At 42.9% G+C, this 22,406-nt stretch overlaps 1 protein-coding gene across 10 annotated transcripts in view; it reads right to left on the reverse strand.

The window, feature by feature from the left end:
• Positions 1-22,406, reverse strand: part of SLC6A6 (solute carrier family 6 member 6) — a 53,167-nt gene that overhangs the window by 27,657 nt on the left and 3,104 nt on the right. For 4 of the 10 annotated variants that reach the window (XM_042823647.1, XM_042823653.1, XM_042823644.1 and 1 more), the window contains exons 2-6: positions 21,173-21,208; positions 18,627-18,692; positions 13,967-14,023; positions 2,440-2,679; positions 1,652-1,786 (exon numbers count right to left, since the gene is read on the reverse strand). In XM_042823647.1, the coding sequence (XP_042679581.1) occupies positions 1,652-1,786; positions 2,440-2,679; positions 13,967-14,023; positions 18,627-18,681 (487 nt within the window). In that variant the 5' untranslated portion in view covers positions 18,682-18,692; positions 21,173-21,208. Of the gene's footprint in view, positions 1-1,651; positions 1,787-2,439; positions 2,680-7,318; positions 7,401-13,966; positions 14,024-18,626; positions 18,693-21,172; positions 21,209-22,406 lie in introns of those variants that run through there. The other 6 variants (XM_042823651.1, XM_042823649.1, XM_042823648.1 and 3 more) reach the window with 3 other exon arrangements.

Below are 22,406 nucleotides of genomic sequence, written 5' to 3' on the forward strand. Positions count from 1 at the left end.
TTTGACGATAAAAAAATGTTCCCTGTTTGTTTTTAAAAGCAGGGTCATAGGCAGATAAGGCCGAGTGCCACACAACTCAGGGAGGTGGTGGAATGCTGTTCCGGTGGATTTAATTAAATACCACAACTGTTCTCCTGAAGCTGCTATCTCTCTTACCTTGGCAGTTAAGCCCTGCTGGCAGATCCATACTACATGTCAAGTCAGAAGCAATCACTATTTTTGTAAATACAAAATGAAAGGACTCTAAGAAGCCTCATTTTCTGAAAATTTTTCAGTATATAGACTATACTGTAGTATTAGCATATTGAACAACAGGAGTGAGGTTTGGCACTTAGGAATGACAGGGAAAAAAAAGAGTTCATTTACAAAAACTTAGAGCAGACTCCCAAAAGAGGATGAAAGGCCAATGAAGGTCCCTTTAACAACATCCTAGTGGCTATCAGAACACCTGGGTATCTACCTCATGTTTGTAGTTTCAAACCTTATTCTAACAGCAGTCACTATTAGCAGAGATCATCTTTATGCTAGGTGAAAGCAATCAGAGCAAGTGCTATTTATTCCACATAGCTGCACTTCATTCAGGATATATAGCTAGCCATATTTCTAGAGCAACAGTTTCTTGTTATGGGTGCCTGGGAGATTGCTATTTAAGCTAGGAACATTCATTCTTCTTCCTATGGAGAAAAGGTTTCATGGAAGTGGGAGGAGGAGGAGGAGGAAGAAGAAAAAAATAATAATAATGGAGCTAAAGCAGCACTGTACATCGAGCTCAGTAGCATTCTGAATATTAGGTGGGAGAGTAAGCCCCACAGAAAGTCCTCCCTGATGCATGGAGTGATGTAAGGGCTGGGGGATGTCTGTAACAGCAGCAGTGGCAGAGCTAGAGACATGTCAGTGAGAAATACCTGTTCTTTCCGAATGTAATTGGGAACAGTGCCCCACTATTCAATGCAATTATTCCTCATAATTCTACCTGTGTTGTTAGGCTGCAGAGGGGAATCTATACATATGGCAGCACCCTCAGTAATTCTGCTAACCTGCCCTTTGTTTTTCATTCTACTTAACTTCCAGAGTAGCGTTCATGTAATTCCTGCGAGTGCTGAATGATTCTTCATTTGCAGGCAAAAGCCCTTGAATAACAGGAGACGACTGTTTGCCAGGACAACCTCTGTTATGAGTCTTAAGAGTCCTGTCTCTGAATCCTGCACAAAATGCCATGCAGGTTTTGGTGTTATCAGTAAGAGACGAATGACGCCAGTGATAAGCTCTCACACGGCCAAAGCGTTTTGACTTCCAGACCAGAATAATATTTTGAAGCTGTTTTTGCAAAAGGGCATGTAAAAGGCGCTCGCTTTCCAAAACAACACGTTGTCTGTACCAGTGAATAAAACGTGCCGTTGCCTTTTTGAGGCAAAATATGCAATCTGTTTCTCGCTTACTGGCAGTTCTGCCAGTTAACAAGATGATTGCATCAAAATCAATACAACGCTTTGTCCTTCAGACTCTCCGACTTCTACCTTTCCAGGAACCAGCACTGTATCGTCAATTACTAGAGCAAATAGCTGAATGAATGGACACAAGGGGAACTGCATTGCTCTTTCTGATTTGCAGAGGTGTCTTCAAGCAGTAAGGGACAATCAGAGGTACTAACCAGTGAAAATAGGGCAGATCTTTTCCCAGCATGTAATTCCACCTTCAGAGGTATACTGTCCTAGCACCACCTCCAGGAAAAAAACGGGAAGACCTCCCCCAAACAGGAAAATGAAATAAGGAATAAGAAATGCACCTGTGGAGAAAATATAATAGCATAAAATGGAGATAAATGAGTGACTACACAGAACAGTTTAAAAATTATTAACAGACATATATAAACAAAGAAACATATTTGATACTTTAATGTCAGTATTCAACAATTTTAATTCAGAGGTATTTTTGCTCATATTCATATACTGCAAGTGCAATGGGTGCATGCAAATGGAAGGGCACTGTCTTACCTTCTGAAGAAGAAAATCTGCAATAACAATGGGGTTAGGCACACAACAATTTCACGTGACTCAGAATGCTCTCACTCTGAAATCCAACAGAAACCATTGTTTGATGTTTAGTCTGATTATTAACACTGTGTCACTCCTTAGCTTGTGTAACTCTATTTGCACTGTATAACAGAATACGAGTCTATGATAACGGCATATCAGAGTCAGACTCCATAGCAGCAGAACAAAAGAGTACAAAGCATTCAGCATATGAAACTCAAATTGTTGTTGGTTTTCCGTAAGTTTTAACAAAATCTACTAAGTAATAAAACAGTCTCTCCCAAAGACTGGTGAAAAAGGCAGAAAACAGATGCTGAATGACTCTCTTTAAAAATGGGAAGAAGGCACTGAAAAGAGCAAGAGTGAGGCAGAGAGACTGATTCACGAGCAGGAAATAAATACTCACCTCCGCCGTTTTTGTAGCAGAGATACGGGAACCGCCAGACATTGCCTAAGCCAATAAATCCCCCAGCCACGGACAGCAGAAAGTCAATCTTGCTCGCCCACTTCTCCCTCTGGGGCGGCTTTCCTTCTGCCTCATCCTCAGGCCGCGTCCCCGGGCTCTTGCCGGGGGAAGGTTTGAGGATGTCCTTGTGGAAATCTTTCAAGCACTGAAGCTTTTCCTTTGTTGCCATGTTTCTGCTTTCTACATAGAAAAAAACAAATACACTGGGTTCATTAAAAAGTCTTGACAGGTAGGGCTGTCTAATGCTGCAAGAGCTGTTTACTCAAACTCGGTTCCACAAATAACAGTGTTATTTATCAGACTGAGGTATGGAGATACATACACCTGCTGCCTGCACTGACCAAGACAAATAAACAAACCATCGTGGGACTCTGTGGCCACCTCCTTGCTGTCCTTGCAATGCCGGGGACAGCAAAAGCTTGACACCACTGCCTACCTGCTTGCCACAGACAACAGTGCAGCAAAGCTGCACAGCAAATGGCTGCACTGAGCTTTGACTGCACCATAGATTCTGTCTGCAATACAGGCAAATGCTCTCAAGCTGCTTCCATGTCCACAATAAGGTACAAATCACTGCATCTGATTCCTGCTCAAAAAAGTGAAATAGAGCAGAACACTACCTCTCACATTTTCAGATAAAACCTCTATTTCCCAATAACACAAACCATCCTGCATCATTTATTGCCTGCAATTTCCTTTCCCTGTAGTGCTGTAAAGCTTTCAGAAAACTCTATATTCATAAAAACTGGAATGGAAAGTCATTTGTCCCAATCAGCCTACAGGAACTGAACAAACCTTTGCAGCTGATTCCATTTTCATAACTATGCTGTTTTCCCTCGGCATCAATAAATGGACAAAAATAAACCTCTAGATTCAATTATCACACCTATGCAGCAACTGAACAATTTGCCAAAAGTGATGGCTTCTTAGTTAATTAAAAATCCAGTGGCATGAGTCACCTGATGCAAAACTCAAACCATATTCAAGTTGCCTACTTTACGATTTACATATTTAATTTGTAAAAGACAAAAGTCAGAGGCTGAGTAAATAATAACAGCTAGAATTATTATATCTAACAAGTGTCTCTTTACACAGATTGCCTAATGAAAGTAATGTAGGAATAGCTTGTAGTTTGTATGTTAAACCTGAACTCAGGCATACAAGGCCAATTCATTCTTCATTATAACCCAAGTGACTTCAGCTGGATTCGACCAGCTATTTTTGCATAGTATTTTGATGCTGAAAAGCACGTGAAATTTTCACCGGATCCAGGCAAGCCAGCAAGTTTATACCAGACCACAACCATTCCCTGCTTGTACATGTCATTACAGGTGCAGTCATAAAAAATCATGCTTCAGATTATCCCAGTTGATAGCTGCAAGCCTCCTACCTGCCTGCTGGTTTTGATCTCTAACCTGATTTAGCTTGTAGCAGTGACCTGAAACCTGTGCCGACATTAGCTCTGCAGGAAGTTTTTAATCCGAACATGATTCTGAGATAGATATGCATCGCTGTACCCGTAAATCTTTCCATGCACCACGGAAAGATTCAGAAGGCTAACATTTCAGCATCACAGCAGCTCCAGTTCACCCACTGATGTATCTGTGGGCTTCGCAAAGCACTTATTGCGACAGCAGTTGCCTATCAGGCCATGATCTAAAAAGGAACTTTAATCTCCCCAGTGCTAATCATTATGACTTTCTATTGTTTTTAAAATAGACCACTGCTGACTGCAGTTACAGGCAACTGCAATGCCTCTTAGTTAACAGCAGAGAGAGCTCACAGGAGGAGAAAGTTACCAACAGAGTGGTGGATCTCCATCACCCACTATGGGTATGGGGCTGGACACCAGGTCCTCTCCAGCAACTCCTACTGACTCTTGTTAGAGAGAAGGCACAGGGCAAAGCAGTGCAGTGACTAAATGCAAACTGTAAAGCCACCTCTGCATGAGCCTTCAGGCACCTAGCTGCTTTGGGGAATTATTTCACAGCTAACTCATGCTCCTAGTATTGGGCAAGGTTCAGCCAAGAGGGATCCACCAGCCTACACCTCCCTGGGACACTGGCACCTTACTGCCAGCCCCAGACAGGCTTCACCTGGGAGCATCCCCTGCAGTCATCACTTGTGGGAGAAATCAAAAAGGAGGTGTACACACTTCTCTTCAAGGAGGCACTGACAAGCTGATTGATGCTGCCCCCAAAGGAACATCAAGCTGGCATGGAGAAAATCTAATTTCACTTCCTTTTGCTGCCTGTGCTGCTCAAATCCATATCTTTCATCTGGCAGGAGAATGTCATAACCATCAGGCGACACACTATTCAGGGCTGAGGAAAGGAGGCTGTAAGAGCTCTCACAGAAGCTGTTCTTCACAGGGGTTACTGAAACACCCATCAGCAGAGGAAGAAAGTGTGCAGAAGAGCACAACTCACACCTAGTGCTTAGGGCACTCTTTAGTTTGTCAGAATTTGTTGGTGAGCTGCTGGGATAGCCATAAACCTGCTTAATGGGGCAAAGAGACACACACATTTATAGATCCCTGCAGGATTAAGGTTTGAAACTGGAGCTTAACTGCTTCCCACAGGGACTGGTACTGGAAATATCCTGAAACAGGGCACTGGGCACACTGAGAACCTGCAAGTCAGAAAACAAGGGGAACTACAGATATTAGCCTCCACTAAGATGAAAAACTGTGCTTGGGCTGCAATTTTTTGCGATCAATTTTTATCCTGCAATAGAGAGTTCTTTACTTACTTTTTGCCAGCTCTAATCCTCCTCACTGCAGATTGACTTTGACCCAAATGCTACTCGGTGTTACACAGAAAGTGCAGCATTTCTCCATCTGTAACCCTAACTCTCCCTGGAACAAGCTGATCGCCCTGTGGTTCATCATAATTACCTGCACACCACGTGTGAAAAGTTGCTTTCTCAGATGCCTGCTTTGTAACTGCATGGGACTGCATTTTAAGAAGATATTTGTAATTTGTCTTAAAACACCCCAGATTAATGGATATGCTCACAAACATAATTACTGAGTGTAAATTTTGTATCAGCCTTAGCTAGAGGGTGAAGACAGAAGTGATCCCTCTCTTAGCATGCAAATGGCAAATCCTCAAACCCATGTTTGCTTCTGGGATGGCTGTTTCACCTGATGCCAAAAGACCACCACAGTTTTGTTGCAAGTCACGAGCTCTGGCTAGTGGGTCACAGTACAGTAGTGATCTAACGCCTGCACAAAATTAGCAACGGCCCAGCTTTGCTGTGTACCTCTTATCTAGTCTTGCTAAAACCCAATTGTGTTTCAAGGGCCGGCAGCTGTGGCTGGCAGGCACGTACCGCCGACCAGTACCATAGGAATTGACAATAAGCAGCCACCTGGGACTGCAGTCCCAGTCCATGTCACGTTCAAGGGATGTCGGATTTATCCCCCTCTGCTGCCAACCATTGGTGTCCACCCAGCCATTCCCAATTACAGGAACTGCCTACAAAGGCTGCAAGGGTGGGGGGTAGGGGCGATTCTCCTTGGCGAAGAAAAGCCAAGAAAATAAAGTTTGTTTAGTGAAAGGCATTGTCTTTTTCCTTAATAGGGTTGGAGTTTCATTTCCTTTAGCTATGTCCCACTGGGTGAGGTTAAAATGGCTCTTAAGGGAAACAGTCTGACAGAGATGCTGAAACAATATGTTGTCACCGCCCAGGTCAGAACCAGAGAATAATAGGTTATTTTTACTGTATCACTTAGTGGGGATGGTATCCGAGATCTAAGTCCATCTGATCCCCCAAGGAAATATTTTGTAAGAAAATGCTCTTACAACCACATAGTCCAAAAGGAGCGATCCAAGTTGGAGGCACATGTCTGCCTGCTGGAGACACGCATCTGCCTCCAAGAGACACGGCTGCCTGGGAGAGTACCCCCTCCAGGAAGCTTTGGATGGCCCCAGGAAGCTCTGTCTGCATCTGACGAACTTAATAGGGATAAATAAAGAGCAGCAGTCAGGCCTGCCCACTGCAGTGTGCTGCTGGGCTGAGGGCAGCCCAACAGCCAGAGCATGACCCAACAGCACGGGGAGCCAGGCCCGGAGTCTGCTCTCACTACACTGTTACAAATCCTAATTAACTGAGGGTAAAGTTATTGATTAGCAAATTGATGCTGGTAAAATGTGGAAAAACAGAACAAGGGAGCAAGCATGGCATCTTTGCACATCTCAAACATCTGTTCCCTTCACTGCCAGGAGCACCTCAGGGGCTCCTCGGGAGAATCACACATCTGCCCTGTGTGCCTGGGGCAAGGATTTCCTCATGGGAAATACCCCTGTGACAACCCCAGCTCTCCTGCTGACCTCCATGGCAGTCCCTGGAAAATACTATGAGATTATCCATAAGGAGAGAGCTTTCATAGCTAACTTGACCTGGGTCATCTGCCATGATACAGCTATCATGTCTTTGCACGTACAGCCTGTGCCTCAGATAACCCATACCCTTTACAAAACACTGGCATTGAAACGTAATCCTTCGTAACATGCAAAAAAATGAGGGGTAGTGGAAGGGGGAGGCTGGGCAGGGGCCTCATGGTTAGCAATGCACATGGAGGAAGGCCACCACGACCTGCTGGTTGTCAGAATGACCCAACTCACATTACTGCTGAACCACCGACTTTTTTGATAGACAACCCCCAGATCACACATCTGAAAATACACTGTTCAATTTCTGCTCTGGGATTACAGTAATGATCCCCTCCAAGCTTCTTACAGCCAGAGACAGGAGACCGACGTAGGGTAACACCTCCCAGGAGGAGCCCCAAGGACAAACTCATCACGGAGCTTACCTCACTCAATAATCCTTACAAATCAAGTCTTCAAACAAGTGGTTTTCCAAGCTCCGATGAATACACAGAAATCAAAGTCTGCCTGTACACACAGATAGGCATTTGTAAATATTTGTGTGTGCTAAAAGTGCATGTCTTGTCTTGTATCTGAAGATCATAAACCACAGCAAAGGAGCTACTTCTCTTTCGGTCACTGCATATAAACTTTACATAGGGATTGGGTATACTCAATTTGTGACTAGAATCATAACTGAATATTTGTTTTATAGCTCTTTCTTCCATTAGAAAACTAAAAGCAAAGTATATACTCAGAGTAGCTCTGACCTTAATGGGAATTCTGCCTGAGGAACGACTGCATGTCTGTACGGATGATTTTGGGACTATTTTTGCAGCGTGATGCGCTGCTTTTGCTTTCAAGGACCTTCCTCCACCAAGTTCGGCCTGTGCAGACTGTGTACCTTGAGCTTCTCAATGCTCTCTCTTTCTTTTCTATCTCTATCTAGTGGTTTTTGAAAAACATCTATTTATCACATTATAATTAATTTTTCTAACCCTACTTAAACTCATTACCTTCTTTGGACATCATCATTTCTTGAATTTTTTTACGAAATTTTTCTTCCATATCTTGGAAATCAACATAATGCTCCCTTAAAAACAGAATTTTCCTGTATCTGTTGGTATTTTTCTTTGAGCTTCATATTTATACTCACGATTACTTCAGAACCAGCTGCCCTGATTGCTGGATCAGAGGAGTTGCTCTTTGAATAAGCATCTTCAAACTCTTGCTGAGAGACAGGGAAAAGCTGGTATTGAATTCAACAGTAGTAGGACCAGGTCCGAATAAAACCACATTTATGATGTTTGGCTCATTTCCTAGGATTACTTGAAACTTGGAAAGCTGTAAATTTTGATGCTGACAGCTTTCCCCCCACCTCAAGCAGCAGTGCGGTTGAGTCAATCAATACGTGATTAAAATAAACAGCCCCTTGATCAAACTTATGGCCTTAGTGCAAGTCTTCCTGATCTGCAAAAGAAAAAGCCTGCATGCTTGGCAGCCCTGGAAGCCACACTGGTACCTAAAAAGCACCTGAGTTCATTTATTGTCCTTAACTCATATCCAAGTTCCTTCATAGAACAAAATATCTGTGCCTTCTGAAAAATGAAATCCTTACTTTAGCGCACACACTGGCAGTGCCTCAGCTCCCTCTCACTCAATCTCTTTGCCTTTAATGGACTCCTCTCTTCCTGGTTGTTTTTCCCTGGGTAAGCATATTTATTTAATCATCTATCAACTCATCTTTCCTCTTTCTCAGTTTTCCCTCCAGCTTTCGCCATCTCCCTTTTCTTTTATTCATCTTTTCTTTTTTCTATCACTACCACACATTGTTTGGTTTTCTAAGGTTGAACTGGAAAATCTTCTACTGAAAATGGTCCAGGAGGAAAACGTACTCCTTCATAAAGCTGAAGTCTATTCTGAAAGGAAAGCCCAAGGCTTAATGCCATTTCTTTTTCATCAGTAGTGATTTGGACAAGGGATATTTTTTTTCCCACATACTCTTTTTCTCTGCGATGCTTCTATTCATGTTCTTCAAATACTTCAAATAGGTACTTATTTGCAGCTCAGAGCTGTTGTAAAATTTGGAATCTTTACTGAGATTTCAGCAGCAGAAAATTCATCATGTAATGCTCCGGATGCTCATTTTGCTGTACTTTCTTTATATGCAATAATAAAACAGTTACAACCAGCCCAGGGGATGCACTCAATGGGAGAAAACTAAAATCTCCCTTCCTGTTGTGTGGGACGGAAAGAAGGGGAATGGAGACCCACTGAGATCAAACCCCAATGGGTTCCAGTGGGAACACAATCCAGTCCCTACAGACTGGGACTGAGGCAGAGGTGATGCTGCCCAGCCTCAGAAAGATGGAAACCAGAAGCTGCAGCTCTCCTGTAGCCCAAAACCCAAGCATCCCGCACCAGAGAGCTGCTTTTCTCCTGTTCTGTCCACCCCTCAAAGAAGAAAGCCCAAATCACAAAAAGAAATATGGAAGAGTCTATGAATGTGAGGTTTGGCAGAAGGAGGGAGAACGAATGGAAAGTGCTGATCCCTGGCACCCTGCACTGGTAATTACGTGTGGGAAAATATCCAGAGATCGCTTGGTTTTGTTCACTTGAAGCCAACTGCTGACCTAATTTAATGCCCCCTGATGCACCAGCAAGCAGGCTCCTGGCTGTCAGGAGGATGGAAAGCTGCACCAGCTCCCTGCTGCCTCCCTCTGAGCTCTCTGCTGTACCAGCTCTCCTGTTGTCAAAGGGAAAAAACATTAATTCTCTGCGTGATACCACCTCTCAAAGCCTTAATCTTTAAGAGAAGGATCTTAACAAAACACAGGAGTGTATCCAAGGTGATGGCTTTGCAGGCAGGATGGGCATTGTACAGACGACTCAATGAGCTCTGCTCATCTTCATCCTTTCAACCAGCTTGCATCCTGCAGTTACTCAACTTTCAGCTAAAGCAACAAGATTTCTGTGCCTTGTTCTTGATTCAAAAGCTCTATTGCTTGGAGAACTGCAATTCTCAAGTAAGTCTTGGTGTTAATTAAACAAGTTCTATCGCCACTAATAAACCACACAAAAAACTACGAAGATATGTCTCTCATCCTGCCATAAAAAAAGAAAAAATCTGAAAGCACACAAAGCTTATGAACTTGAATAGTCAGTGTTGTGTGCTGTGCCTGCTGAATTTTTTCTATCTGATTAATGGTGTATTGATTGTACATGACACATCTGCAAGGCACTTACAATGCATATTAATGTCTGAGAGCCACCTCCGTGCCTCAACAGCAGAGCAGTGCCCCAATGCATGGAGGAGAAATAATAAAGTAGCCATTCAGTGAAGAAAATGAACAATTCAATGTATGAATTTATTATTTCACCATTCTGGGGAATAAATCGTTCCATTCTCACCTTTTTTTTTTTTTGTTAATTTTGATTTGGTGTTTTTTTTTATTTTTTTCCCAACTTCTACATTTAGCCTTAATTTATTGACCAGTAAAAGTGCTGGTGGTCAGATTTTTCTTAACTGAAGACTGTTGCACTTTTTCAGTATGCTACCTAAATAGGGAGGAAAGGGGTACGTGTAAGAGCACACGGTTTTGGAAAAATGAGCCCATTTTCCCATAGCCACTAAAGGCTTTGATCTGCTCACAGATCCTGTGCCGTATCTGCACAGGACACTTCAATACAAAGACCAGGTTGTGTTCTCATTGTTTCTATCCATTCATCTTAATTCAATAACAGCTGAGGATAGATCTCTGAGCCCACCTGTGGCAGCTGCTTAAGCAGGTCCCACAGTCCTCTCTTCTCACAACCTATATCCCAGCAGCAAATGTCTGTGTGGGCTGAGGTGGGGTAGCAGCCCTTACTGCCATAATCGAGGGGCTGCAGTGCCTGAGCTGAGCACACCATGCAAGGGCTTCAGCCGTATGACACTTCCTAATCACCCTGAGGTTTAATATACTGTTGTTGTTTGCTTCCCCTCCAGAAAAATAAATGGAACAGAAACTTGAAACACATGAAGTTTCGCAGTGGAAATGAATCTGAAGCTACTGATATGGTGGGGTAAAATAGAGAGCAGGGGATTTCTGCTGAGGATACGCTAAAAGGAGAAGTGACAGCACTGATGAACGAGCTCAGAGGGAGAACTCAATTTTGAAAAACAGGTCTATTAACAAGCACAAAAAGAAAGAAAAAAAGAAAAGAAAGGAAAAAGTAAAGCTGTGCAGACACTGTGCTGTTTGCTTGCTTTGTGCAGCTGGTGCCAGGTGCTTGCCTGCAAGGCTGGACACTGGCACAGTTTGTGCAAACCCAGCCCAGCCTTGGCACAGCTTCCAGCTGCAGCCCCTGCACGTAGGGCACGTCAGAAGCAGAGCCACTGTTTCCTACAGGCCTCTTGGAGGACATAATCTGATCAAAATCCGCACCTTTTTGATCACTCCTCATCTATTCTTTGAAGTAAGTACTTCTGTATTGACCGCTAAACCAGCATGCTTCGAAACACCATGAGCTTCAGGCTGATTTCCAATAGGCGTGTACTTTCAGTTCTGTTTAGCCATGGACAATCTTTAACATCAGTTCAGAGAGCTGCGTTCAATTTTACGTCAAGAGAAATGAAAAGCAGACAGCACCCGAACAAATATTCCACTTCTCCAGGGAAAAGAACTTATAAACCACTTCTGCATACCACGGGTTGCAAAGTGCCGAGCCCACACCAAGCACAAACAACACCCTGATCCCACACAGCTCTGGGACAACAGCCCTACTGAACTCACACTGGCACTGCTGCCCCTGCAGGGAATTTCCTATGAACAAAGCTGACTCAATGTGCCACAATACTGCAGCGCAACCACTGTCACTCCTGTGGGCTACAGGTGCTTGCTTTTCTGCTGGCTTTTGCAGGTAAGCATCCCCAAACAGAACACAACAATATACAAACACCTGAGCAGTTTTCTCCAGCTCTTATCTTTTCAGAGCCAGCTGATGGCTTTCACTGCATGTTGCTTTTATAGTCCCAACTTGACTACTGTAAACCTACCCTACTCCTGTTTACCAGCTCAGACACAGTTCATAAAGCTGAACCACTGAGGATGAATGCTTTCTTAGTGCAATCTCACATCAGCAAAGATGCTTACAACAAACGTGGCACATTAACCTGTAGTATCCAAAGCTGTTTTCATCCCGACAACAACTGTTTTTCATGACTTTCTTTCATGTGCAAAAGAGCTATAAATAGACAGGTGGGAAACTGTTTGCAGTTCCACCATAAATGATGTGTGCATGGCAAACAGCTGAGAGAGCCATATAAACTCTCCGTATGTAAACTGACAGTAGAAAGCAGGAAGACATCCTCCAGTTCACTTTTCTGGATTTTTGTGCTAGGTAAGTTTAAGAGGAGCAGAAAGCCAGGTGATTCAGTCACATTTTTTATGCAAATACTGTTGTAGGAACTGCAATCTGTTGTCTGTGTACTGTGGGAGAAATGGAGAAGGGTTCTCAGTTCTACTCATCAAGTGTGGTTTGTTATGCCGCTGGATGCCTCTGTGTGGCACAAGGCCCTTGTGCACACTGGAAAGAGCAACCCACTACATCAGCTAAGGAGGATGCATAATAGAGAGAGAATCTTGCTGATTAAAAATAAAAAATAAATAAATCACATTATCCAGGTAGACTGTATGGGAAGAGCAACTCTACAAAACTATTCCCATATTCCTTTTTCTTTTTCTTTTCTTTTTTTTTTAAGCAACTGCAGGTCTCTCACACATTGCAGGTAAGATCTAGTTCATTGCTGCTAGGGAGCACAGCACTCTTCTGAGAAAGGGCACCTTCTGCTTGCATATGGATTGACACGTGGAAACCTGCTGTCCTTTGGAGCTCACCAACAGCTCTCTGCACACCACAAGCTCTTTGGCAGACAGCTGCAGGGCTGGGAAGGCGCTGAGCTGAGAAGCAGATGCTTTGTGCGGCGTTAAGTCCCTCACGTGGCCCTGGCTGCATGAGGAGAGCAGCACGTACTGGCAGAGCGAGGGCTCTTGGTGACCACTAAATCCCAGACACCCCAGAACTCTCTTCAAGGCTGCCTGAACTAATCACGGAGATACCTGAATTTCACCTACTGCCCTCATTGGAGGTTTGGCTTTGATCACCCATGAGTAAAACCTCTGTGACTTCACTGACCTTCAGTAGGAGATAATGACACGTGCATCAGCATGGCTGAATCAGAACAGGAACTGGGTACTAAAGAGAGCCATAAAATAATTAGGATGTAGGGACTTCCGGAGGACGTGCAGAGCAGGCTCTCAGCAAAGCAGGGCCAACAGCTGGCCTTGTTCAGTCAGGCTCTGAAATCTCCAAGAGTGCAGCCTGTACAGTCCCTGAGCAACCTGTCCCAGTGTTTCACTCCTCCAAGGTGAACAATTTTTTCCTAATAACCTGGAGTCTGAATTTTCCTATTGGGGTAAGAAAGAAGACTAGAATTTAAAGAAAGAAGAGGATCAACACAAAGTGAAAAGTGAAAACACTGAGTGGAAAGCTCAGCCTTCACATTCTGACACTGCATGTATAAAACGCAAGTCATCAGAAAGAAGCAGATATAGAGGGTGTGTGCTGTGAGTGACAAATGAGTGAGCTCCAGGTCAAGTGCAAAACAAGCAACAGTCCCTACTGACAGCACATCAGAAAATATTCATGTTATGGTCAGGCTAAAAGCACATTCCTTGAAGAAAACCAAACAAAAACACCCAAATGAACAATGCATGCCAGTTACTGCTTTCCGCAATGTGTCCTGCGACCCACTGTGCCACAATAAATTGCAATATGTTGCTCAGTCAGGGTGTATAACTCACACATTCGCAATGAATCTGAAGAGCTAATAGTTACTTGGACTGTAGTTGATTAAAAAAAAAAACAACAACCTAATTTCCCTGTGGCAATGAAATAATCGTCATGCTTATTATTGTATCATTGTTTTCAAAATATAAAATAATGGTTTTAGTGGCAAGCATCATTAATGCCTGAAGTCTCTTGTATTCTAGGGAAATCAAATCAGACAAACTCTGGCATGCAAAAGCACATAAATAACTGGTGAATACTACCTGCGGTCTTCTGAGTCCAGATTTGCCCGATGCCAAGAGCAATCAATTCTTTTTTGGCTGCAAAGGACAGGAGGGCACTCAATACCTTGCAGAAGGCACTTGGTACCTGGCAAAAAAATCAAGCTTTCCACGTGCCGGCACCCCATGAAAGAGCAAACCCGAAAGTGTGTATGACAGCAATGGTTCTCTCCCTTAACGAGGGAAGGCAACCTCCTGGAGACACTGCCAGCTGTCTTCAAGGTGCTGAAAGCTCTCCCTGCCTGAGAAAGTTGCACCTCCTAAGCTGACTGCTTAAAAAAAAAAAAACAAAAAAACAACACAAAACTGTCTTATCAAGGGATAACACGAAAATAACAAAGCATCTTTCAGTGAGTCTGAATTGCAGGAAAGATTTTACCACTAATGAGACATCAGGGATGCTTAAAAGCAGGGACTTGGGCAGCAGCACAAGAAAGTGCGTGTGATTACAAGAAATTTCTTCTTCCCTAATCAAGATCACCCAAATGAGGTTGGGCTACACCATGACCTCTGAGAACCACCAGAAGAATATGGTTTCAGAGTGCTAATGGAGTTTTCCATCACAGTGAGACGATTTAATGGGGGAAAATATCCTACACAACAAGTTCTATGTAATACTCGTATACATTTTAAATAAGTCTGCTCAGGCAGTACTATTCATTAGCAAAAGTAGATCAGTAAGATCAGAAGCTGGGATTCTGCCTGCGCAGGGACTCAGATCTATTGCAGACATGCCTCAGGGTTCAAGGCCAGCAGGACTGATCCCTGAACAAGGGGAACTGGCTCTGACTCTATCTGTACTGTGATAAAGCAATAGCAATGCCGCTGGAATCAACAAAGCTCTGCTGTAGTAAATCAGTGGAGAATTACATTGTGATTTTGTGTGCCTTTGCAGCTAATTTGACAGGCAGTATTAAACAACACTAAGATCTCAAAATGTGACTTGGAAGGAATAACATAAACAAACATCTCAACCTACAGCGCTATTGCACCCTGATCCCTGAGGAGGCAATTACTCCCTCAGTGATGTTCTGTGTGGCTCAAATACAGCAACTGCCAGTACAAATATTTTCTTTTCTTTCCTTTTTTTTTTTTTTTTTTTTTTTTGGGGGGGGGTTTTTGGGTTTTTTTTTTTTTTTTTTTTTTTTCCTTTATCAACCATAGAACCTAAGAACCATAGAATCATTTGAGTTGGAAGGAACTCTTAAAGGCCATCTGGTCCAACCCCCCTGCAATGAACAGGGACACCCACAGCTCCATCAGGTGCTCAGAGCCCATCCAGCCTGACCTTGGCTTTCTGCAGGGATGGGGCACCACCACCTCTCTGGGCAGCCTGTGCCAGTGCCTCAGTGGCCGTACTGTAAAAACCTTCCTTATAGCAACTCCTTATAAACCTCTCCTCTTCTAGTCTGAAACCATTTCCCACTATTAACCAGCCATGATGAAGAACAGCCTGCTCTGCCTATTCCTTCACCTAAAATCTTCTGAACTGCTTAACTTATCTTTTAGTGGAGTGTTTGTTTGCACCTAGCTTACCTACCTTCCTCTAGGAATGTACTTGAGAAACTAAAAGTATGCAGAAAGTGTGCAGAGCTCAGACCTTCTTCCAGTTTGAAGACTTATTCATCTATGCTGAGATGCTGATACCTCCATTTCACACAAGGAAATAAAAAAAGGTTTAAGGTAATAACCACCTTCTCCTCAATGCAAACATCCTCCTTCCAGAGAATGAAATGCTGCCTTTGGCCAGATCCCATATAGCAGATATTTTGTTGGTTATTTCATGAAGCGTTAGCTGGATTTTCATTATAAGCTATTATTTTTGGCTGCTGTTTTCATGAAGCAGCTGTAATAAACAAGTGAGATTTATGTTCCTTTTTAAATTGCTTGAAATAATTAGGGTTGTTAAATTTAGACTCGGAAATGACTGATTTCTCCATTTTTTTCATAAATACAGAAGTTACAAAGCACTCTACAACTATTGGTCAGGCCTGGGACAGCATAGCATGTTGTATACTATCCAAAATGTGTTTTAGATGAGGAAATGATCTAAGTTCTCCAAACAAATGCTTTAAAAGTAAGTGACAATTGTGCTAACTAGTTTTAAAACTGCACTGTGTGTTCTTTTTCTGCAGCCTGCCCTTTTCTGGCTTCTTTAAGGTCCTATTCTGATCTACACAGGTGTGAATAGATACCCTGAACCTGGATCATTCCAGCAATCTGAACGGAAAGCAGGACCACAACTGAGGCCCAAAGCCAGAGCAGACTTCTGCAGCTGACTTCCTAGCTTGACCAGCTTCCTAGTTTATACTGCATGCAATTATTACAAAAGCTCCGACCCATGCCAGGTGTTGAAACTCCAAACCCAGAGCTTGTGGCTTCCTCTCATTTCTGCATCATTTATTTTTTTCCAATCGTTCTCCCTCAACTACAACTTGAGCTGCTGACAGTCCAGATACGTATTTAAAATAGAAATGATGCACCTCCCACCCCAATCTGGGCACTTCACAGCCTATTGCCGCATCACAGATCCTGAACCAACAAACTTCCCTCATGGAAGCACTGAATAAACATCATCTTAACAGCTTTCCACCTTCAGGAATGTTTTTCAGGATTTTTTTTGGTTTTTTGGTTGTTTTTTTTTTTTGGTTGGTTGGTTTTGTCATTCATCAACCTTACTGTTTTCTCCTTGTGCAGACACCAACACCTCAGCAATCAACATTTCCTCAGTGCAGCGAGGCAGACAAGCTGACAATATTGAGGTCCAGGACTTAGCTTTATGGTTCAACCATAGGGGTTCTACCAGATGGTTCTGCCAGAGAGGACAGGTGTTGTTCAGCTGACTGCAATCCCAGAGGAGGTGAGAAAAAAGTTAATTGTGATGTGGAAAGGCCACATCATAGCGTACACAGAAGGAACACAGCAACAACATCTCAGCTGTTTAACAAGAAGAAAACATACAACACGAAGGAAAGGAGAAAGACCTGTCCATTTTTACTTGATGAATTTTTATAACTAGAAGGAAAACTAGGGTAAAGTATGCAAACAGGAATGATGGAAATGGAAAAGGATCCCAGGGTAATCTGCAGAAGACAGATGTGATAGGTAGTAAATTACAAAACTATTAGTATTTCTTTGCTTTATAGATCATAGAACAGAAACAACTTCTTTTTAAAATGAAAAAATCCCAGAGCATTAATATCAATACGTAGGAATACCGTCTTAAATCAATCTGAGGTAACATAACCAAGTGGCATGAAATGGGATGAGGCTTTGCTGCTAACAAAAAGCCCTACATCTCAGGAGAGCAGTGACATTGCTGTGAACCCAAGAAAGACCTAAAGGTGACTGCAGGTAAGATTAGCCATGTAATTCAGTTTCTATATGTGGTGCTTCTGAATGATGCAGGAGAAGGGGCAAAGCTAGGCTATTTTTGGATCTGTAGATATGAAGGAGTGATACAGAAATCTAAAGCATGCTGCCATGTCAGAACAACTGCATTGGATATACAGTCTGAACTGTTCAGCCTCCACAGATTATCAAGGAGATAGATAGAAAAAGTAAAGAAAACACAAAAAGGACAACAAAGAATGATCTAAGGAGAGAGTAAGAGAGATAAATTAATACGGTCTATAAATAAGAAGACTCTTGGGCTGTGATCCACCTATAAATACCTTCAAAGTACTATGTGTAGAGGCACATAATTAATCTAGCTCAAAAGACACCAGGACAAGGAGCAATTGCTTAAGTGTAGGGATGGAAACATTCAGGATGTACAGTAAGAAAAAGTTATTTGAAGAGACACAACTGCTCAACAGAACAGATTCTGCACGTGGTAGCCAAGGCACACTTACTGAATGCATCCAAGAATAAGTGGCTCTGGGAAATGATGTAGTCTCAGCCTTCTATAGTCCAAACAGATCAGCACAGACCAACTTACTGATCTTTTAGTATCTTTCTTAATGGATTATATGAAAGACTGTTTTTTTTTAAACAAACAAACAACAACAAAACAAAAAAAAACAAAAAAAACCCCCAACAAATAACAAAGAAATAAACAAAAAATCCACTAACACCACACAATAAAATGAGAACAAAACTGAACCTAGGTATACATGTAGTGATATACATCTGCACCAGAGCTCAGACATGGGGGTGTGCAGCACTCTGATGTGCAGCACAGGTAATGGCAAACCTCCCTAACTCTTCTCCTGGTTTTTCAGCAGGATGTGCAATGTTGGTCTGCAGGTAGGACAGTGTGAGCAAGACAAAAACTGCTGACCCAACTGGCAGAATATTCTGAAATGTTCTGAATATCTCAATGCTGAGGTCAAAGGCTGATGTGGGCACTACCTCTTCCGATATTTGTGACCATCCCCAATGTTGTGTTAAGACATCTGCATGGAAGTTGCTGCATAAATCACATGCTTTGTCTTACGATTGGATGGGAACCAACACTTTGTCGTATTTATCAATTCTCAGGAGCTCTAAAATACACTTGCATTGAGAAAATAAAAACAAAACATTTGCAACAAGCCTTAGAATTTTTCAAAGACAAATGGGTATACACAAACGTGAGGAATATAAACCCCAAGTACCATTATACCCCCCCTTAAAAAGATCCCATCCCAACTGCACTCACCAATCGGGACTTCTGTCCCCTCCTCAATGTAGATGGGCAGTGGTGATTCCTCCATAGGATGAGGCACTGATGGAAAGTAATGAATTGTGGTAGTATTTGTCGCAAAGTGACTACAATAAGATGGTCCCTCTCTTATCATTACCACTACACAAGGCTGGTTATTGGCACAAAAAGTCCTTTCTGTCATAGCGACTGACTTGTGGGCCGACCCCCCACGGGTGCATTTGGCACCTCAGGAGTTGGCCCCATCTGACTGGGCTTGGAGGAGTGTGGCTGCCCATCAGGGCCACCATCTCGCAACAGCCTGGCTAGGCCCGTCCCTGAGGTTTAAACTCTTTCAGAAGCCCACACAGTTGAAGAAGCTAAAGGGAGCCGATGCACAGACAGGCACAAGTAGAGTTATTGAGTCAAAGTCATAATATTTCATGCACAGAACCAGAAGAGAGAGGCTCTGATGCTTAAAGCTTGCCGTTAGCTGTTGAAAAGCCACAGCAGGTGATGGAAGGTTGCACCACAAATGGCCTATGGACCACAAACCTTTCATTGCTCATTCATTTTGGAGCATATGTATTGGACTTAGGAGGCTCCTGATTATTTATTATATTGCCACGTCCAGAGAAAACTCTTCAGACTTGAGTTGCATGGGGCTGCACACTCATTCTGCAGTTTCCAGGCACCATACAGCCACTTCTGTAGGGTTCATCTGTTTGGGTTCTCTGGTTGGGAGCTTCTTTTTTTAAAGGTGGTTTTTGTTAGATTGGGTTTTTGTTGGTTTGTTTTCGTTTTTTTTTTTTTTTTTTTTTTTTTTTAACCTTTATTTTTCCCCTGCATAAAATCTCTGGAAAACACGTACAGATTTTAATTTCCTACACTACAATGAAATACTAACCTTAATGATAATAATAATAAAAAAGCCTTCTGGAATTTTTTCTTCTCTGTTGCCTTCAAAAAATGATCACGTACCTTGACAAGCACACAGCCCCCTGAACTAGTCTGAGTTAGGATTCAAGCTATAAGAAAGGATAATTCCTTAGTTCTTTCTGGGGGTTCCTTCCTCTTACTATGGACTTTATTTTTTCCAGGAAGGTGGCCCTATGATACCCATAAAACCAGCCAAAGAACACTTACTGTTCAAAGCTATTAATTAAAGCGCCTTACAACTTTTCTCCTACAAACACAACTGGAACAAAGAGTGCTTGCTGCAGATGCTTGACTGGCAGCGGGCCGCACACTTGTGCTTTGTTGGGTTCAAAGGGCCGCCGGCTCTGCCTTCACCCAACCCCACCTCTCTGACATGGAAAATGAAGGGAAGCAAGGGAGGGAACAGCAGACCACGGTTGCCTACAGAACTACCATACAAGCCACAGAAACCATGGGCTATCAGGGCGCCTTGCGCAAGCCACTTTTATCTAGAAGCTGAACTAACATTCCAGCTCAACAATAGCAAAAAAACATTTGTTACCACACCGCGTTTTGCTACATATTAACCAGCAGTTGCTATGCAAGCATAAATGGAGTGCTGCAATTCAGAGATATATGTTATTTTTCCAAAAAAATGTTCATTTATGGGAAATCAGCCTGATGTGAGCGCTCGTGGGCTTGCCATGCCACTTGACACAGTACATGCTTTGGGGTTATGCAAAGCGGGCCCTGCATTGGGAACAATGCAGTCATTTTCCTTGCTAAGCTAATTTTGCATTAAGCAATGAGACTCTTCATCTATGCAGCCCCTTAAAACGTTTAATCAGATTTATTTACTAGGAAGAAATACCAGAGCAGAGCTTACTAGGCTACTCAGAGTTTTCAAATCAGACATCTGCAAGGAAACCAAATCGCTACATGGTGTGGAGAGAACTGTTTAATTTTTATGACATGCAGCTTTCTTTGCCCCATGAAGAATACTGTACCAGGTTCTTCCAGACCCAGGGTCCAGTCTGGAGCCAAATGCTTTCACAAAACATTTGCAACAGTATTCACCAATCAACAGTGGCATTTTAGTCTGACTTTAATGGGTATCACCACAGGTTGTAGAAAAGGCCTGAAATACTTATATGTGCTATTTGAGGCCAAATACACATACACACACTCTCTCTTCCTCACACAGAGACATGCACACGCTGGTACACGTGCACGCAAACAAACGGCTCTACAGACACAACTTGGATTTTGTAGAATCCAAGGTGGAGAAGCCGATTCTTGTCATGGGGTTTGGGGGTCGGGGACTCCGAGGTGCTCAAATGAGTTCTCACCCATCCATCTCCACTACCACTGTAATATTGCCCCTTCAGGATTTACACACCAACTTCACAGCCATGCTACTTAAATGTCTGCAGAGTTTCCACATTCTGCAGTGATATGCACAGAAGAACAGCACAGATAGATTTAAGGTAACAGTTGCTGAGCATTATTGCAGCATAACTACAGCCTATCTTTACATGCTCTACAGTTGGTTTCTATGAACAGATGGCAAATGTTCAGAATTGGAACGTTTTAATCATCTTTATAAGCCTTTTGTAATTTTATAAACAAGCATAAATAACACTTACGTGAAGAAAAGTCTCCCCGGAGTGGATTTTCTCTTCCTGTTTGGAAATAAAAAAAGAAAAAGCAAAAAAAATATTTTAAAGGAAAAAAAAAGGGTCCAGGAAGACAAGTCAGGCACGTTATAACATTAGCATGCATAGAGTTTTCTAAATTTCTTCTGTGTGAGCTTAGTTTTGCAGAACATCAAGGCACTGAAGGTAGTAACAACGTCAAATCAGATTGTTTCTCATCTCTTTCATTCAATGGAAAGCACTGCAGAAAATTTGCCTAGATCAGTTTCAAGAGTAAGGGAACTACACTGCAGCAGTGAAATAAAATGCAAATGCCACATGATCTGAAGCAAAAAAAAAAAAAAAGAGGGAGCTTTTTAACATTTTAGCTGACCAACACCCATGGCTCTACATACAGACTGCTTTCCTACCTGTGTGCAGCCCACCCACCCCACACCCCAACCCTGGGTGCTACTGCTGCACTCTGGCACAGCATCATCGTTTCTCCACACCAGCACTCAAGCACCAGCTGCACTCAGACCCATGTCCTGCAGCCAAAGGCACTCCTCTGGGCTGGGCAACAAAGAACCACAACAGGAAATCCAGTAACTGCTGAAATGAATGAGCATGCCCAGGAGCACATGGCTTTTACCAGCCACCCTCACATAGCCGCATGCCATCTGCCTGCTGCTTCCCACCTACAGCTGGCTGCAGATTTGATTCACTCTCCCCTTCCAGCAGCCAAGCTGGGAAGATTTGTGGATGCTCTTGGGCTTAGAGTCGGTACCGATCTGCTTTTTGTTTGTGTGAATCTGGACGTGCACACAAAAACGAGGCTGACAGAAATGCAGCAGATGCTGTAGGACACCAGACACGGTTCCAGAATCACAGCCTGGCAGCATGGTAGACCTTCCAACGGCTGTCTCAGGGGGAAGGGAAGAACAATGCACAATGGCAACCCTCATTTAATTTCTACCACATTATCTTATATCAATATTAGCTATTCTGTAAGTAATTTAAAGAGTATCGCCTAGAGTTTACATGCCTTGGGATGATACTCAGCTAGCACAAATCAATTAAATCCATGGCATTACAACAGCTGAGGATTCAAATAAGTATGCATTTATGGGAGAAATTCAACAATTGTTAAATCACTGAATTTTCATCCTCATGCTTTTCTTCCAAATGAGGACTCAGCCCTGCAAGCAGCCCCCCTTCACAGGAGTGAAGTCAATGATGAGAAGTC

Source organism: Centrocercus urophasianus, unplaced genomic scaffold, assembly GCF_019232065.1.
Source record: "Centrocercus urophasianus isolate 14NV4802_14NV808 unplaced genomic scaffold, USGS_Curo_1.0 seq_22, whole genome shotgun sequence".
In the NCBI taxonomy this organism is placed as follows: Eukaryota; Metazoa; Chordata; class Aves; order Galliformes; family Phasianidae; genus Centrocercus; species Centrocercus urophasianus.